Source organism: Falco rusticolus, chromosome 9 (genome assembly GCF_015220075.1).
Source record: "Falco rusticolus isolate bFalRus1 chromosome 9, bFalRus1.pri, whole genome shotgun sequence".
NCBI lineage: Eukaryota > Metazoa > Chordata > Aves > Falconiformes > Falconidae > Falco > Falco rusticolus.
This window is the reverse complement of record NC_051195.1, coordinates 49,175,921-49,191,916: the sequence shown is the minus strand read 5'-3', so window position 1 is coordinate 49,191,916 and position 15,996 is coordinate 49,175,921. Positions and strand designations below refer to the sequence as shown.

Below are 15,996 nucleotides of genomic sequence, written 5' to 3'. Positions count from 1 at the left end.
GCAGGTTAGTGCTGGTAATAAATCAGATGTGTCCTTGCAGGGAATGGCTGGGGCACCTCCAAGGCCGTGTCTGAGAGCAGGGCTGTGTTCCCCCGAAGCCGGCGTGGGGGAAGCTGGGACACGGCTTTGGGGGGATGGTGGGGGTCTGCGTTCCCTCTGAGACCCCGTCCCCAGCTGCGCAAACACGGCCAGCCTCTGCCCAGCAATAGCAGGGGCAATGCTAGTGGATCCAGGGGGAGGTGAGGGATGAGGCTCGCCCCGCTGAACTCCGGCTCACGGCCAGTGCCGGCAGGACAGGTCATCCCAAGTCAATCCTGCGTTCCCAGATCAGCCCTGGCTCTGGCAGATGAAGTTTGGGGTGACGGTAAACCCCCCCGACAGATCTGAGGCAGGGGAAGGCAGGAGGGGGGGTTGTTTCTCCTGGGTTTTGTTTTTCATTTCTCTGTACGATGCCATATGTTACGTTATGACATCAGCTGAAAAAGCAAAGTAAGGTGGAAAAATGCCGAGATGGCTAATTTCCCATCCAGCTCGTGGATTCAGCTTGTGTGAGACTTACAGGCAAGAGGGGAAAAATCTTCCCATCACCCACCTCGTGCTAACAAGAATCACCACAGTGACAGAGGAGCTGTTTGTATCGGTTCCAAACTGTTTGCTTCTGAGACTTGCAAGCAGAAATGTTTTGCAGGTGCCACCGAGGCTGGCTTTGAATGGGCTCCAAGGGGAAGGAAGATGCAGCGTGGGGTGGGAGAGCCGTAGGGGCAGGCAGGAGGCGGCGGTGACGGCAGCAGCAGGCAGAGGGGCTAGGGCTCTCCCACCGGGTGGGCATGAGCCACCGTGGCTCTCAGCTGGGCTGGCAGCACATCAGGGTGCCCACCATTGGGACTGTTCAGGGAAGAGCCCTGGGGAGCTCGGGCACACAGGCAGAGGTGTGGGAGAGCACCTCCACACCCATCTGCAAGCGCCCAGGTCTCGGTGCAATGTGCTTCTGCATGAATGTGTGCGGAGAGACATGTTACATCTGCACGTAAGAAGTATTGCCGGGGTACTAAATACCCACTGTCCTCAAATGGCTCGGGATGGGGTGAAATAGCAAAGTGAAGAGGGTGGAAGGGAGGGAAAGCTGGCAAAGGCGAGGGAAAAGGCAGGCACATTGCCTTCCCCTCCACCCCAACCACAGGCAGTCCTGCCCCTGCTCTGTCTGCCGCAGCCCCACTGCCTGCAGGGACGCTGGACGTTACTGACAGCAGCGGCCACACCACGGGGATCGATTCCCAGCCAGAGCCCCCGCTGACCGGGGCGACTGGCAGGAAGGGCTGGAGCTGGTGTACGAATTTATCCAGGCTGCTTAGGCTCTGTAACGGGGACACAGAGTTTTCAGCTCAGAAAGTGGTAAATTAGGATTAAATGTTGGATGTCGATGCTTCTGCAATGGCCTTTGGCTCCCAGGCATGGAGGTAACCGTGCAGATAACCGAGGACTCGTTACTGCACCTGCAGCAGCTTCAGCATACCTGATGCTTTAAGATACGTGTTAAAATATTCTTGGTGTGTTGTGAATGCCTCCCTCCTCAGAGCCCTTTGCCTTTTCTGCCTGCCTTAGGCAGGATATGTTGCTTCAGGACTTTTGACTTCAGGCTATGCTGGTGGGATCCTCCACAAGCGAGCACCTTGCTGGCTGTCAGCTCTCTTCCTCCCCCCACCAGCTTTTGAACTCACTGGCCAAATGTAATACTATTTAATAGCAGCAGAGATTGTTTCAAGAGGTAAAATCCCTACAGACTTTGTGAAAAGAGGCAACTAGGGCAAGAGAGGAAAACCTTTTCAAACACCCCTGGGAGGGGGATGGCACAAGCTCTAAGAGACATCTGAGACTCCACAGCTGCCTGCACCCTAAAGACAGCGCTGGCGAGGGAGGGCTGGGCTGTGGACGGTGGAAGCTGCAATGCTGCTTTTTTGCTGGGGCCAGAATGAGACTGGTTGGGGGTTGTTGGCTAATTGCTGGCGGGCTCACCCCAGAGCTGGCGTGCTGCCGGCACGGACGCCTGCCCACGGCTGCTGCAGAGCAGCGGCTCCTGCTGTCTCTGCTCCCCTCTTGGCTCTGTTCGCCATGAGCTGCCTGATGCAGCAGGGCCTCCTCCGAGAGGGCTTTTCCCAGCCCAAACTCCAAGCCCCAAGCTACAGCAAGACCCAGCTGTGCGCTGCTCCGCTCTCCCCGACCAGCCCCGCTTGCTGGGCTGGTCCCTAGGAGAGGGGGAAACTCATCCTGGACAGGGAAGAAGTCGATGCCTGTCCTGTGCTGATTTTTCCAGCTCCGATGGGCACAGGGCAGGGAATGACGACTGGTTGAGGGGCTGCGGATAAGTGGTGTACAAGGCGGAGAAGCTTCATATGAATCGACTCTGCTCCTGTGATCGTTCCAGTCCCAGCAACCGGGTTTTTTCACTGGAAAGCAATCTAATTGCAGCTGTAAGCAAAGCCAGTTACGATGCAGGGACTAAAACCAAATTAAATCTTGTGTATGGCTCAACAAGGGGTGGGTTATTGAGAGAGAGGAGAAATCAATGTGAGCCTGACAGGAGCGCGGCACAGGAAAGGGGGAGGCAGGGCTGGGGATGGATGCACACTGCCTCTTCCGGGATGTGGGAACAACCATGTTCGAGGAAGAGGAGGAAAGTGCCTAGACAAAATGGGTGGGGGGTGTTAGGGATCCACTACAGGGGTCATGGAAATGAGAGGGAAGAGGGTTATGAAGAAATGAGGGCTCAAAGGCAAAAAGCACAGGGGAGCAGGGCTGAGAGCAGCCCCAGGAGGCTGGAGGAGAGGGGCTCAGCTGTGGCATGTGGCACTGCTGGAGCAGTTGTGCTGTCGGAGTGCGTGGCATCGCCTGTGCCCATGTGGCACCAGGATGTTGGCAGGCAGCTGGCAGTGCCCACAGGGCGATGGGAGACATGGCAGCTCATTTACAGTTGATGGTCATGGTCAAGGGAAGAGCAAAAGGCTTTGCCCTCAGAGCAGACCATGAGCCTGGGTGGTTTCTTGTGCCACAGCCTTGGCTGGTGGACTCAGAGAGGTACCTCTGATGCCCTCAGTCCATGTGCTCCTGGGCCCCCATCCAAACATAACCCACCCTTCACCCCTCTGCTTCCCACCAAGGAAAACCCCTCACTGTGATCTCCCAGAGCTTTTGGGAAAAGCAGAAAAAGATGGAGCAAAGGACATGGGGAGAAGGGGAAGGAGTCTGCTGCCTTCTCTCCTCCTGTAGGCCAGATAAACGGGGGCAGTCAAGAATTTGCAAGGATCTCCAAAGCGTCTGGTGAATCCTGAGGGTCACTGCTCCCTTCCTGGGTGTTGGTGCAATGGGCTGGTGCTCCAGGGCCTCCTCTGCCCACTCCATCTGCGTCCTCTCTTTGCTTAACCTCAGCCAGGTCCGTTTCCCCATTTATGGCTGACAGTTTATTTTTACTCTTTCTTCTTGGTGTCTTTTTCTTTTCTTTTCTTTTTTCTTCTTCCATCCTGTCCCTATTGATCCGCAGAGTAACTGGAGATGCGGAAGAGTCAAGACAGGAATAGACACGAGCAAACCCTTGGCCTGTGTGCTTGTGTGTGTGCCAGGCAAGGTGCGGAAGGGAAGCGGAAAGACTTTTCCCCACAGATGTCTATTCACTGCTTCATTTTCTCCTCAGTGCAGCAATGAGCTCGGTCATCTTCTTGGGAATGGGTGAATGAGCTTTTCCTGGCTGCCAGGACTGACGGCCGGCACGAGGAAAGCCGCCGGTTCTTTTTCCATTACACACCACGTCTCTTCGGAGTAATTTTTTCCCCTTCGTAACGTCAGTCACCACAGCGCTCAGCAGGGCAAGCTCCATCATGGAGACATTAATAAGCCATAATTGAAGTTAATGTGCCATGGCCAGGACATGTGGATCCAGTTAGGAGGAATCAGATTGAGCAGAAGTGAATCAATTTTAGGCTGATTATTAAGATTTCTCTCATTCGTCCTCCGTGCCCCAACGTATGCTGTCTGTCCGTCCGTCCGTCTGTCCTGCCAGTGATGAGCAGTCCCTGGAGGAATGCAGGAGGAGGGAGTGTTGCTCATCACCGAGCCGCTCCCTGTAACAGTGCCTCACCTGGGCTTTGCTCAGCCCAAAGGGTCACCAACGAGAAGACAAGGTTTCCAATTTTGTAACAGCATTTCCTTTCCTCCCTCCACCAATTGCTTTTCTGAGGGTTTCCTTGGCTTCTCTTTTGCTTACACCAAAGAACTGAAGGGAGGCCCTTCGTGCTTCCCTGCTTTGATCCCTGCCTTCCCCTTGGGCGGTTCTTGGTGCCCCGCATGGATGCTCTCCGGGAGGCTTTGCTCTCAGCATGACTTGGAGTGGAGAGTTTACACTAGTGGAGCAGAATGAATTTGCCCAGGCCATAATCCTGGTTCCAACAGCCAGGATCAGGCACTCCAGACCTGGAGGATCAAGACCATCCCACAAAGCGCCTTCTCCAATAAACTGAGCTGGTTAATTCTCCATGGTAGCCACAGGCAAGGGATACATTTTTCGAGATTCTTGGTGAGTCTTGGGATTCGGTGATGCTCAATGCTGTATTGGTGTTAAAGATGAAGCTATTCCTGCTCAGCCTGGTGTCCGCCTCCTGCTTCTGTCCTCCAGGCCAGTGCAGCTCAGCACTTCCCCTGTGGTTCTAGCTCAGCTCGAACCAGGGCTGCCAGTGCAATGCTCATCCTGGCTGCTCCCAGGCTGCTTTGCCCTGCTTGGATATTCCTCCTTCTGGCTCTGTTGTTGAAGTTGTTGGAGAGCCTCCAGCCTGTCTTGACTTCTCCAAGAAAGCTGTCTCTAAAAGGGAGGAAAGAAGGAGGTTTGGTCCATGGAACAGCCTCTTGTTAAGGGTCTTCGGTTTTGTGTAATGACCGGTGCCCCCACTGAGCATCTTCCCCTGAGGAGCAGGGTGGGACCTGCCGGCTGCACCACTGCTGCTTTGCAGAAGGGGGACAGGCAGTCCCTGTCTGTGGGATCTGTGGGAGCCTGGGCTTCCCCAGCCCCAGTGCTGGAGCATCACCCCCAAAATAGCCACAGGCTCACCCAAACCTCCCCCAAGAACTAGCCCAACACCCCTGCAGACCATGGTCAGCTTCTGCCCACGCTCAGTAGCTTTGGGATGACCAGGAAAACCAGGGTGAGCACTGCCTGTGCCCATCCCCCCTCCTCCCCCCACAGCTCCTGGCAGCCAGACTCCAGGTCCCAGGAGGTAACAGCATCCTCGTGTCAAGGACGGCCGGGTCTGCGCCAACAGTGCACTGTGCTCCTCAGCCCGTCCTCGCCTCTGTGCCGGGTGGCCCCTGAGAGCTGAATTTCCCTGGCATTCCTCCAGGCTGGAATTATAGCTTGAGTTCAAGCAAAATCTTGTTCTTGGTCATATAGTTAAATTAAGTTAATGCACAGCAACTGTTTGCTTGGCTTTCCTTGAGTCTCATAAAGGTTTTTACTCCCACTGCAGCAAGATGGAGGGAAACTGGCTGAGCAGGAGGGAGGGAGTTAGCGAGAAACCCAGTGAGCTCCTCCTTCCCCCAGACACTCTGACACTTTGTCAATAGCCGGAGACGGATGCCCAAGGTCCTATTACCTGCTCCTGGCTTTGGTTTGTGAAGGTTTTTATTTCCCCTCCGATTTTGTTGCTGAGTTGCGTCCGGCCCTGAGCAGATAATAGAATTTCATCGATAGACTGAGAAGGTGATGTATGTTAAAGCACTTAATATAAACAGACTTCTACAGGAGCCCAAATTCAATTTGGCCAATGAACTCAATTGCAGGCATTATTGCATTCCAGGAGAAAGACGAAGAGCATTTATACACGCTGCTCTGCAAATATTTATGTTCACATATCTGTGTGATGTCCTCTTCACCCTTCCTCCCTTCTGTTGCCCGACCCCCTAATGGGGAAGTTTGGTTTTGTGTTTGCTTTTTAAGACAGTTTTGAATGTAAATAATGTTCCACCAGTCAGCAGGATCTTGACAGCTGGTGAGTGTCAACTTATTTAAAATAAATAGCCTCTCGAATGGGAACAGCCAGCTATCATGCTCTCCACTTTGGCATCTTTTAAATTGTCTCCTCGCTGTAACCCAAACCTCAAATCATTTCGAAGGGCAGCAAGGAGGGTTCCTCCCCGCCAGGAGGACTCATCCATCCCTACCACACAACCAGAAGTGAAAACCCACAAGGAAAAAAAACCACTCACAACATGTCCCTCTGACCTAACCCAGGGCCTTTTTTTTCTTTTCCAGTTTTTGGCTTTTTTTCCAGGCCACTCCCCCTGGTTCAAGCAGAAACAAACAACGTGTTCAAATGTTTTTTCCGCCCCCTTCAGCCCCTGGACCATTGGCTCAGTTACACTCCCAGCCCTGCTCCCAGGATGAATGAGCCACCATCACCTTCTCCAGCCCTTTCAGCCCTGCCCTGGTCACTGGCAATAGCAAACCTCTGCCAGAGCGATATCCCAGCAAGGCAAGTCCTAATATAACTGCTCTCCACAAAGGGATGGTGCTTCTCCCATGGCCCAGCCATTAGAAGCTATTTTTACCTGCTTCCACACGCACAGATGGGCCAGAAACAATCCAAGCTCAGCACCCGTTATGCTTTGCCCAAAAGATTTGCTCCCTGCTTTTGCTGAGCTGCCAAAACAGTTGCAAAAGAGCAGGTAAAAAGTGGGTAAGTCATGGCCAGGCAGCTGCTGGAGCATGCTGTGAGCAACGGCTGGGGATGACAATAGAGATGGATAAGAGTTATTCATGTTTCCCCGAGAGCTGAGATCAGTTGAAACATCGTTCTCCTCGGGGACAGAGAGGAAAGAGCTCCCTTCAAACACATGGTCCCATGAGACTCATTAAAGGCTCATCAATTACAGTGAGAGCAAACAATTCAGGGGGAAGCTATCATAAGCCTTACTTTGGATGGCAGTCATTAGCAGCTCTCTGCTGCGCTGCCTCTCCCAAAGCCAGCTCGGGCGAGCAGAAAAGGAGCAGGGGGGCAAAGCCAAGCTGGTGGAGGGGGGAAAGCAGGAGCCCGATGGCCCAGGAGCCAGCAGGAGGGCACCAGGTCTCCACAGCATCCCTGGAGCCGTGTGGTAGCATCCTCCAGGGTGGAGGTGAGGGCGCAGGCTGGACTGGAAGGAAACTGGGCAGGGAGGTGGTGGCCCACTGGAGCAGGCTTCTATTCTCCCACGTCCCTGCCCAGGCTTTTTTAAGGAGCTCAGGGCAAGGCAGGATTGGCCCACAGTGGGAACTGGTGCATGGGGATGGAACAGCTCTCCAGGTCTCCACCCAGCGAGTGGTTCTTCCAGCCCTACTCAGCACCACAGCAGGGTCCTGGCAAGATGCCTGGGGTGGTGCCAGCGCCCCAAAGCTGGCTCATCCCCACAGGGAAGGAGAAGGATAAAGAGATGCTCTTTGATTTTTCTCTGCGTTACTTCCCAGCTCTGCAAGTGGGGTTACAAACAGAAAAGAGGTTGTAAAATCTGTAAGAATCCTTGGAAGGAAAGTAAAGGGCTGGGGGTGGCTTTTTAAAATTATTTCAGAAGTCATTAGCAATGAAAGCTCAGAGACAGGGGCTGCTTTCCCATTCCCAACCTGGCTTCTGCAGGTTTGCGGCACTCACCCCTGCCTTCACCCCCTTCCTAAGCCTGTGCACGGGCATCTCCTTCCCTCACATGCCAGCTTGGCACCAGATGCCTCTCCAACCGCTCGCTGCTGTGACCTCCAGGATGCTGACTTGGAGAAATGCAGAGATGGCAAACTGTTCTTTATGGCTGTAAAAAAAAAAAAGAGAGAGAGAGAGAGAGACAGAGAAAGAAAAGGACATTTTCCTGTAAACTTTCCCTGGCGCTCCAAGCTCCATGATGTTCCCTGGTGGAGACATTGGCAGCATCAGACCACACTGCACCACTCTGAGGAAAGGCAGCAGCTGAACGACCTGCACTAAAATAAACTCATAAATATCCCGTCGTGCAAACTGTAACGTCTTGGGCCACACAGCACTCCGGCTACTTTTGCTGGGAACAGTGTCAGCCAGTTTCTGTTTAATGCAAAATACAGTTGTGTCACCTGCTAACAGCCCAGCACAGGACTTGGGTGCCCCCGGGCCATGGAGGGTGCCTGTGGGTGCTGCAGCTCCCACTGGGTGTGCACTGGGGCTGCTCTCCTCCGGGCTGTGCCCCACCACGGCTGCATCCGACGTGGGCTCTGAATGCTCACCGAGAAACAGCACCGTCACTGCTAGCTTCGACCCATGAGCTCCAGAGGAGAAACACTCCCAGCTCTTCAGATCTCCTGCAGAGCCAAAGAAACCATTTTGCAACGAGCATTTTGCTGGAGCAGCCTGGGACTGGAGCAGGGCCATTGCTGCCTTCTGCAGGACACAGCGCAGGTGTCTGCCCCATGCTGCTATTTAAGCTTTATTGCTAAGTAGCTCCTAACCTTTCCCTTCAGCCTCCCTTCCCTGCCATGGCTGGCCGCCCGAGGAAGATGAGCAGAGGCAAACAGGACTAGCAGCTCCCACCCAGGGGACCGGGTTAATGCCATTTACTCCACCAGCTGGATCTTGGCTGGGGAAAGACGTTGTGCACGTTCTAGCGCATGTCCTTGGGCTACAGGCCCAGAGGAGGAGGCAGAGAAGCCTCAAGAAGGAGTTGAAAGCCCAGGTGCACAAACCTTCACACAAAATGGGGCTGGCTGAAGGCGCTCAGCTGTTCGCCATTAAGTAATGCAGCCTGATTGATTGGGCTGGAAAGTGCTGCGTGGCGGGGTCAGCTTGCCGGGGTTACAGTTCTCTGCTTAGATTGATGATCCTCAAAGGTCGAGTTCAGAATGGAATTCCCTGGCAAAATGGATCCTTTGGATAACAAAACTTTTGCACAGCATCCAAGGGCCGAGCAGTAAGAAATATGTGACCTGGGCACAGGCAGGCGGGGTGACTGGCTGCCTCTGCTTTCTCTTTATTCAGTTTTCCTGTTTACACCCATTAGGAAGTGAGGGTCTTCTCTGGGAAGAGCAGTGCTCCATCACCCCTGCACTCAGTGGCTGGGGGACGCCCCTGAGCCCCCACCCCATCCCACTGGCAGGTGCCTTTGCAGGGGCAGGAGGGGGCTGGGGGCTGTCCTGCGGGCTGGTACCCAGCTCCCAGCCCTCAGCAGCCAGCGAGCAGCGTGTGTGTATGACAGCACTCCTGACTGCCTCCTGCATACACCCTGCCTCACTCTCCTGGCAGCGAGAAGGCTGGGGCTTGCTGCTCGGTGGCGGCAGCTTTGTAGCTGGAGCCAAATTAATGGCAAATGAGTTCCCCCTCCTGCAAGGCAGCAGCCAGCAGAAGCCCTCTGCAACACTGCTTGGCCCTCAGCAGGGCATACCAGGAGTAGGGACGTGCTACAAGTAGAAGGGGGTGATGGGGACCAGGAGGTGGTCACCCAGGGCTGATGTCCCCATTGCAAGACTAGCAGGTTTAAGGCCAGGAGCCAAGCGCTACCCTCCATGACAACCCAGACTTCAGAGGAAGCAAGGGGGATGCCGTGCCCTGCCTTCCTTGTACCCCTCCCCTGAGGCTCCTAAACTCCCCCCAAGCTGGGTTTTAAGGCTGCGCCCTGGAGCTGGCTCCCATCCCCTTGTTCCCACCAGTGGGAGGCGGGAGGAGAGCTGCAGCCCCCAGAAGCTGTTGCTCTGATTCAGGCTGCACCCAGGGCAGTAGCAGTGAGGCTTTGACCTGCTTTAACCCGATATCTTGCTCGCTTTCTTCTCAACTGCTCGTTCTGAAGCGAGTGAAGGAGGCCGTGCTGTGTGGACACTGAATAATTCAGAGTCAGGCTCCACAGCACCCCAGAGCTGGGCATCGCCTCTGCCAAAGGGCTGGGATGGCTCAGCCAAAATCCTTCCTCATCAGAGGCAGAGGGGACATGGAGCAGCTGAAATAGAGCATCCCTCCTGTGTAGGTACCAACCAAAGCTGCTTCCTTCACCCGGACACTGGGATTCGTGGCTTGCTCCCAGAGCACTAATGCTCAGAGGCTGTTAGTGCTTTCAGCCATGACGCGGCATCTCCAGCTCTCGCTAACACACAGATTCAAGTGGAGCATGCTGAGTGTGTCTGCTGCTGCTCCGTGGACCACATTTTCTTCTTTCCTCCGTTTTTGAGACAGCAATATTTCCTCCTCTGCTTGGTCAGAGGCAGGGTTGTAAGATGGGGAGAGAAACTGTTCATCCAGCTTACGCTTAGCCTCTGAGCAGGTTTGCTAGAATTAAGGACAGGGAGGGGAGGGGGAGAAAGAAAAACAAAATCATACATGAAGGCAGCTCATCCAGCCATGCATGAGGAGGAGGAGGCAACGGCAGCCTCAGTGGGTCAGGCAGGCGGCTGGGGAGCATCTCTGGGGGCTCCAGGGGAGAGGGGGAGAGGCACCCAGAGCTGGTGGGCATGCACGGCGCTGGCGGCCAGGAAAGACCCAGCTCACAGCTCCCAGCCTAATCCAGGTTGTTTATCCCCATGCAGATAGAGCACCAGAAGCAGCGGGCCACGTTTCCTCATCTCTGCAAGCAGTTCGTTCCCCTCAGCTCTGCATCTCATGTACAATTAGCCCTGTAGAACGAAGCGCTGCCCATCAGACCTCTACTGGGTCACATAAGGCGCCACTTCACTGTTCTCTAATGGCTCTGCTTCTGAGGGCGTAAATTATTGCACAAAGCAATGAAAAACCAGTGGGCTGTGTTTGGGATACAGTGTCTGGAATGAAATGAGAGGGTTTGGTCCCCAAAGTCTCCATCTGATGGCCTGAGCTGGGGCCCGGGAGTTACCAGAGCCACGTCTGAGTTATGGGCTCAGCCTCTGCGCGAGTCACCTCCAGAGCCTGAGCAACAGGAATTATTGTGCATGGAGATAATTATTCCCTGCGTACTGCACTACAGCTCATTAAAAGTTTGTTAATGTTTTCAAATTGCTGAATCGTGGTTTTCGTCGTCATCTTCTCTGATGAGGCAGGGATGGAAAGGCAGATTCTGATGGTGACTTGTTCGCGGTGTTATTTTGGTGGCAGCAGGCTGGGGCTGCGCTGCGCGTAAGGAAAAGGGTTTGTGTTGTGCAACTTCACACCACAGGAGAAAACGCTCTTGACTTTAGCACGCTGCCCAGGGTCAAGGGGCTGAGCCCCACCAGCATTAGCCATGCTCCTCCAGCTACAGCCCGAAGCTCTCCTCTCTGCCTCCAGGTAAAAGCCTCCCTCTGAGCTACTCACCCAGATTTCCGTACCCGCCTGAAACGTGCGTGGCTCCTTCCTGGAGTCTCAGCTGGAAATGCTGACTTACCATTAAACGGTCTGTGCTACCACAGTTGGACGGTGGGAGTAAAATATCTCTCATCTTGGAATAGAGACTGCAGATCCACCTCGGGTGAGGAAGTGGAAATCATAACCCCAGCACCAGATACTTGGGGAAAACAGCTGAGTTCAGTGAAAAAGCCCTGCAGAAGGACCAGGAAAGGGGTAACCAGCCCAGCCTCGCCGCTACATCGTCACGCACATGGACGGCGCTGTACCAGGGGCACGGAGGAGCAGCCGTAATACCTGACAGCTCTCCTGTCTTCCTCTTCCAGGTGTAAATGCAACCTCCACGCTAACCTGTGCACCTTCAAAGAGGGCAGCCTCCAGTGCGAGTGCGAGCACAACACCACGGGGCAGGACTGCGGCAAGTGCAAGAAGAACTTTCGCTCCAGGTCTTGGCGAGCAGGATCCTACCTGCCTCTCCCCAACGGGTCCCCCAACGCATGTAAGTAACCTGCAGCGAGCCAGCCCAGGGCGCACCCCCACCCTGGGCTGCACAACACCTACAGATGGGGGCGGATTCTCATCTTGTTCGTCTCCGCTCGAAGCAGTGCAGGATGCTCCGCTCCCGAGAGGGAAGCGGGTATTTACCCCTGTCTCGGTACACAGAGAAATAAGAGAGGCTCTGGGTGGACGCGGAGGCGATTTGACTGGTAGATGAGTGCTGGGTCCTAGTGATGATGGCCTTGGGCCAGGATATAGGTCCATGGCTTTGTGTCAGTGCAAATTACTGTCCTTTGAAGATGTTATTTAGCCACGGTAGACCACGGGCTGTCAAGTAGTCCATGGGCTCAGTGCTGGCACTGCTCAGCTGCAGGAGTGCAGGTTGCTTTCTGGATGGCTTTCTGGATCCTGTTCTGCGTCTGTCAGTATTTCAGGCAAGCGCTGCAAGCTGCGGTCCCTCTGCGCAGCTCCAGTCTCATCCAATTGCCTGCTGGAGCAAGGCACTGACAGAAGCAAAGGTGCACAGATGAGATGAAGGATGCGTAACCACCATCGTTTGAGCAGGGGAATTAGGGCAGGAAACATCACAGATGGGCCGGTTTCTCCTGGGTTTCTGTCCAGTCCACATTAGCAGACTTGTTTAAATGTCACAGAGCCACAGTAGCCACTCCAGCCTTTCAAGCAGCAGCTTTGAGCATTACCAAAGAGAATCTTTTCCCTCCCTCCCCAAAAGTTTTTTGAAAGATTTATGTGCTTTAAGATGATCAAAGCTGAAATTCAGGCTCCGAAGGCCGTGATGGGAATGTTTTGTGTGTGCCAGGGCTGGTAGACGAGCAGGTTCTTTGAAAGGGAACGAGCTTGTCAGCTCCCACCAAGTGGCTGCATTGCTTCAAAGGAGCCTGGGAGAGTTTCTGGTGTTGACAGGCACAGACATGCTGTTCTCTCTCTTTCCCTCCCCTCTATTCCTTGTGTCTTTTCCTATTTCTCTTTCTCCTCTGCTTTTTCCTCTCCCATTCATCTCTCTTCCAATCTGTCATTCAGTCTTCTCCCCCTCTCTGTGGCTTCCCCCTCCCCTTCATCGATATCCTCTTCCTGTCCAACAGCGGCAGTTCTCTGAAGCCCCCTCCTCTCAGTGGTCCAGCCTCTACCATCATTGGTCCTGTGCTTTATGTTCATGCAAAGCTGAGCCTTCCCGTCATTCACCCACTTGTTACAGTAGGGAGGACCGTGGCCGTTAGCCTCCTGGGTGCCAGAAGCTGGTCCTTGGGTGATCTTCAGCTGGCGGGTTTGAAGCCAGGGGCTTTGCAGCATCCCATTGAGCCAGTGCTGCGGTAGGAAGGGTGTTCAGCCCTTCTGTTCACCGAAAACTGTCCCAGATGCAACACCTGGCTCAGACCCTACAGCTTGTGCTTTGCCCAGTGAACCTCGGAAGATATGCTTGTCCTTTGACAGTGGGTCAGGGAAATGGTTAATGGAAAAACCCATCAGCAAGGACCACACTGGTTTTTCTTTCCCAGGTGAAAGGCTTGAGATGCCAAGACCCCAGACAGCGCTGTCTGGCTGCCTCTCTGGTTTGACAAAAGCAGCTCTTAAGACGTTGCAGCAAACTGATATGCAGAGACCCCCACCAACTAATTGCTGTTTGGTCCCTCGTCGTGTATCTGTTTGATCTTCTGCTGGTACCAGAGCCGATGGTGTCCTGCTTCCAGTGACCGGGCTTCTTCTTGTTTTTTCCAGGTGCAGCTGCAGGCTCAGCCTTTGGCAGTAAGTAAAAACATAACTGAAATGCTGGCATTTAACATCGGTGCATGGTCCTTGCAGATGTCACTAGAAAAAAAAAAAAAAACACCCCATGGTTATTTTCTGTCCATTATCATTTTCCAGGCAGTAAGTCTTCCCTAATTGTGCCTCATTTTCTGTCCTGTCAAAGAGTCTGATATTTTCTTCCTTTGACTTCAGTAGCCTCATTTTGCCTCTTCCTCTGGCATGGTTTCCCCCCATGAGGTTCGTTAGTATGGCAGCCGGAAAGGAAATAAAAAAAGACTCTTCAAAACCACCAGTGCTCGCTGTGAACTTCCCCCCCCCCCCGCCCCCAGTATTGCAGACTTCTGCTCTGAGAAGGAGCTGGGTTTGAACTATCTGGCATAGCATCCAGTCTGGGTCACTTTGGGGTATCGATAAAAAAAAAAAACCAAACCCACGGAGAAAGTATGCGTACATCTGTATGTACATGTGTATGTACATAAACATATGTCTATGAAGTGTTGGCAGCAGAGATGGCAGAGCTCAGCAGGGATTTCTATTGAAAGCGTGATGGTGTGATAGGACTCCTTATTTAACAAAGCTGGAGGTAGTTTGACATCAAAGAGCCTTGAGTTTTGGGTAAGCAGAAACCTGGGTTTGAATTTTGTGGCTCAGAATTACCCTCCAGAAGAAGCGAATCAGAGAGCTGAATGAATAATGAATTCTTTGGTTTGCAGGCAAGTGGAAAGAATCGGAGGAGAAATAGTTTCAGAGGAATGCAAATGTAATTAAGAAAAACGCACCTAATTGAAAAGTGGAGGAAGGTTTTTCTGGGTAAATGAACCATATTTAGATTTTAAGCAGTTTAAATTTAAATGGTTAAAAAAACCAAATAAAAATTAAAAGTCTCCCTGAAGTAATTTAGGATTTAAAAAAAAAATAATAATGTTTTAACAGTCCAAAATATTCTTTGCTTTTCGGGTCAAAACCATTTTGATAACTCTTTTTTTCCCCTTTAACAGTGCTTGGCATCCTCAGTGCTACCGTTGTTTCACTGGAAGATGTTTCCCATCAGAATTTTCTGCTAGGGAGAAGCTGGGGGGGTGCTGGGAGCAACACGCAGGAGGTGGACAGGAGGGATTTGTGTCCAAGGCCAGTTAAGGAGAGATTATTTAGCCTGCATAGGAGACTAGAAGTGACCTAAATTAAGTATTTAAACTAGCTCAGGGCTATTATGAAATTAAGCATGATAATCTGCATGAAGCAGGGGGACAAACAAGGACAGGAGGGCAGCAGGTGTAAGTTAAGTAGGAATTTGTGTTTGAGTATTATTTTAGTCGGGGCTGTTGTGGCCAGCGCGGTGGGGTGGGCACCGCACGCGGGATTGCTCCCGCTCGGCTCCACGGGGGCTCGCTGACATTAAACCACCAATTAATTTCCCCTGCTGAACAGAGGGTGCCAGTGGTAATTAGTACGTGCCAAGGGTACGGGTTGGTTTTGATGGTGCCAGGTAGTTTGCTGCCTGTAGGGTGGCAGAAGGGAATGGAGCAGTTCGTGGAGCCGGGATAGGCAGGGCTCTTGCCAGCTGGCACACAGACACCAGGGACGTCAGACCCCCTGCAGGGCGGGCTGGGGGCTCCTCTGCACCTCCCGCCCGCTCTTCCCCATCCCTACCCAGGCGTGCTTTTATTTCCCCTTTTCAGCTTAATTGGTAATTAGTTTATGATCGAGCTGTAAGTATTTAAGCCAATATCTACACCAACAGAGTAAGCTGATACAGCCACAGGCTCTGGCCCCAGCACGCACGCGCTGCATCCAGCATCATGCTGCCGCCCTAATCCTCTCAGTGCCCCAGTTGTAACCGCGCTGAGAAAAACTGGTCACCAGTTCAGCCCCAGCAGCAGCAGCCTGGCGGGTGCGTGGGCTGGCAAGGGAACCCCCCGCTGCCCCCCAGTAAGTGCCTCCTGCTTCTTCTCTTTGCTTGCTAGCGTATGAGCGACCGCAGCGGGTCACCACCGCAAAAACCACCACGGCCAAAACGACCACCACAACAATGCCCACCACCACCACCACCAGCACCACCACCACCACCACCACCCCCCTACCTGCCACCACCACCCAGCCAGGTGGGTTCCATGCTCCCTGCCTCGCTCAGAGGGCCAGGGCTCAGCTGCCGGGCTCCTTTCTCCTGCTTCCCATCCCGGCCTCTCCGGCAGCGGTGGGGATGCCGCATCGGTGGCCCTGGCTATCTGCTCTGTAGGATGATAAAGGGACATGGATAAAAATCACCCTGACTCAGGTCACATCCCCCAGCCTCTGGGCAGCCCTCTGTTCTCTCTATTCAGTCCAAGGATACTTGGACACTTGTGACACGAGCTAGGAACAAGCGTTACGGTCCCTGCAAGCAGGGAGCCAGCCACAACGGGTCCACCTCAAAGCCAAGAGA

General features: G+C 53.5%; 1 protein-coding gene across 4 annotated transcripts in view; it reads left to right on the top strand.

The window, feature by feature from the left end:
- NTNG2 (netrin G2) overlaps positions 1 to 15,996 on the top strand; it is a 51,696-nt gene that overhangs the window by 24,386 nt on the left and 11,314 nt on the right. For 3 of the 4 annotated variants that reach the window (XM_037401327.1, XM_037401328.1, XM_037401326.1), the window contains exons 4-6: positions 11,636 to 11,808; positions 13,545 to 13,571; positions 15,539 to 15,676. In XM_037401327.1, the coding sequence (XP_037257224.1) occupies positions 11,636 to 11,808; positions 13,545 to 13,571; positions 15,539 to 15,676 (338 nt within the window). The remainder of the gene's footprint in view (positions 1 to 11,635; positions 11,809 to 13,544; positions 13,572 to 15,538; positions 15,677 to 15,996) is intronic. The other variant, XM_037401329.1, reaches the window with a different exon arrangement.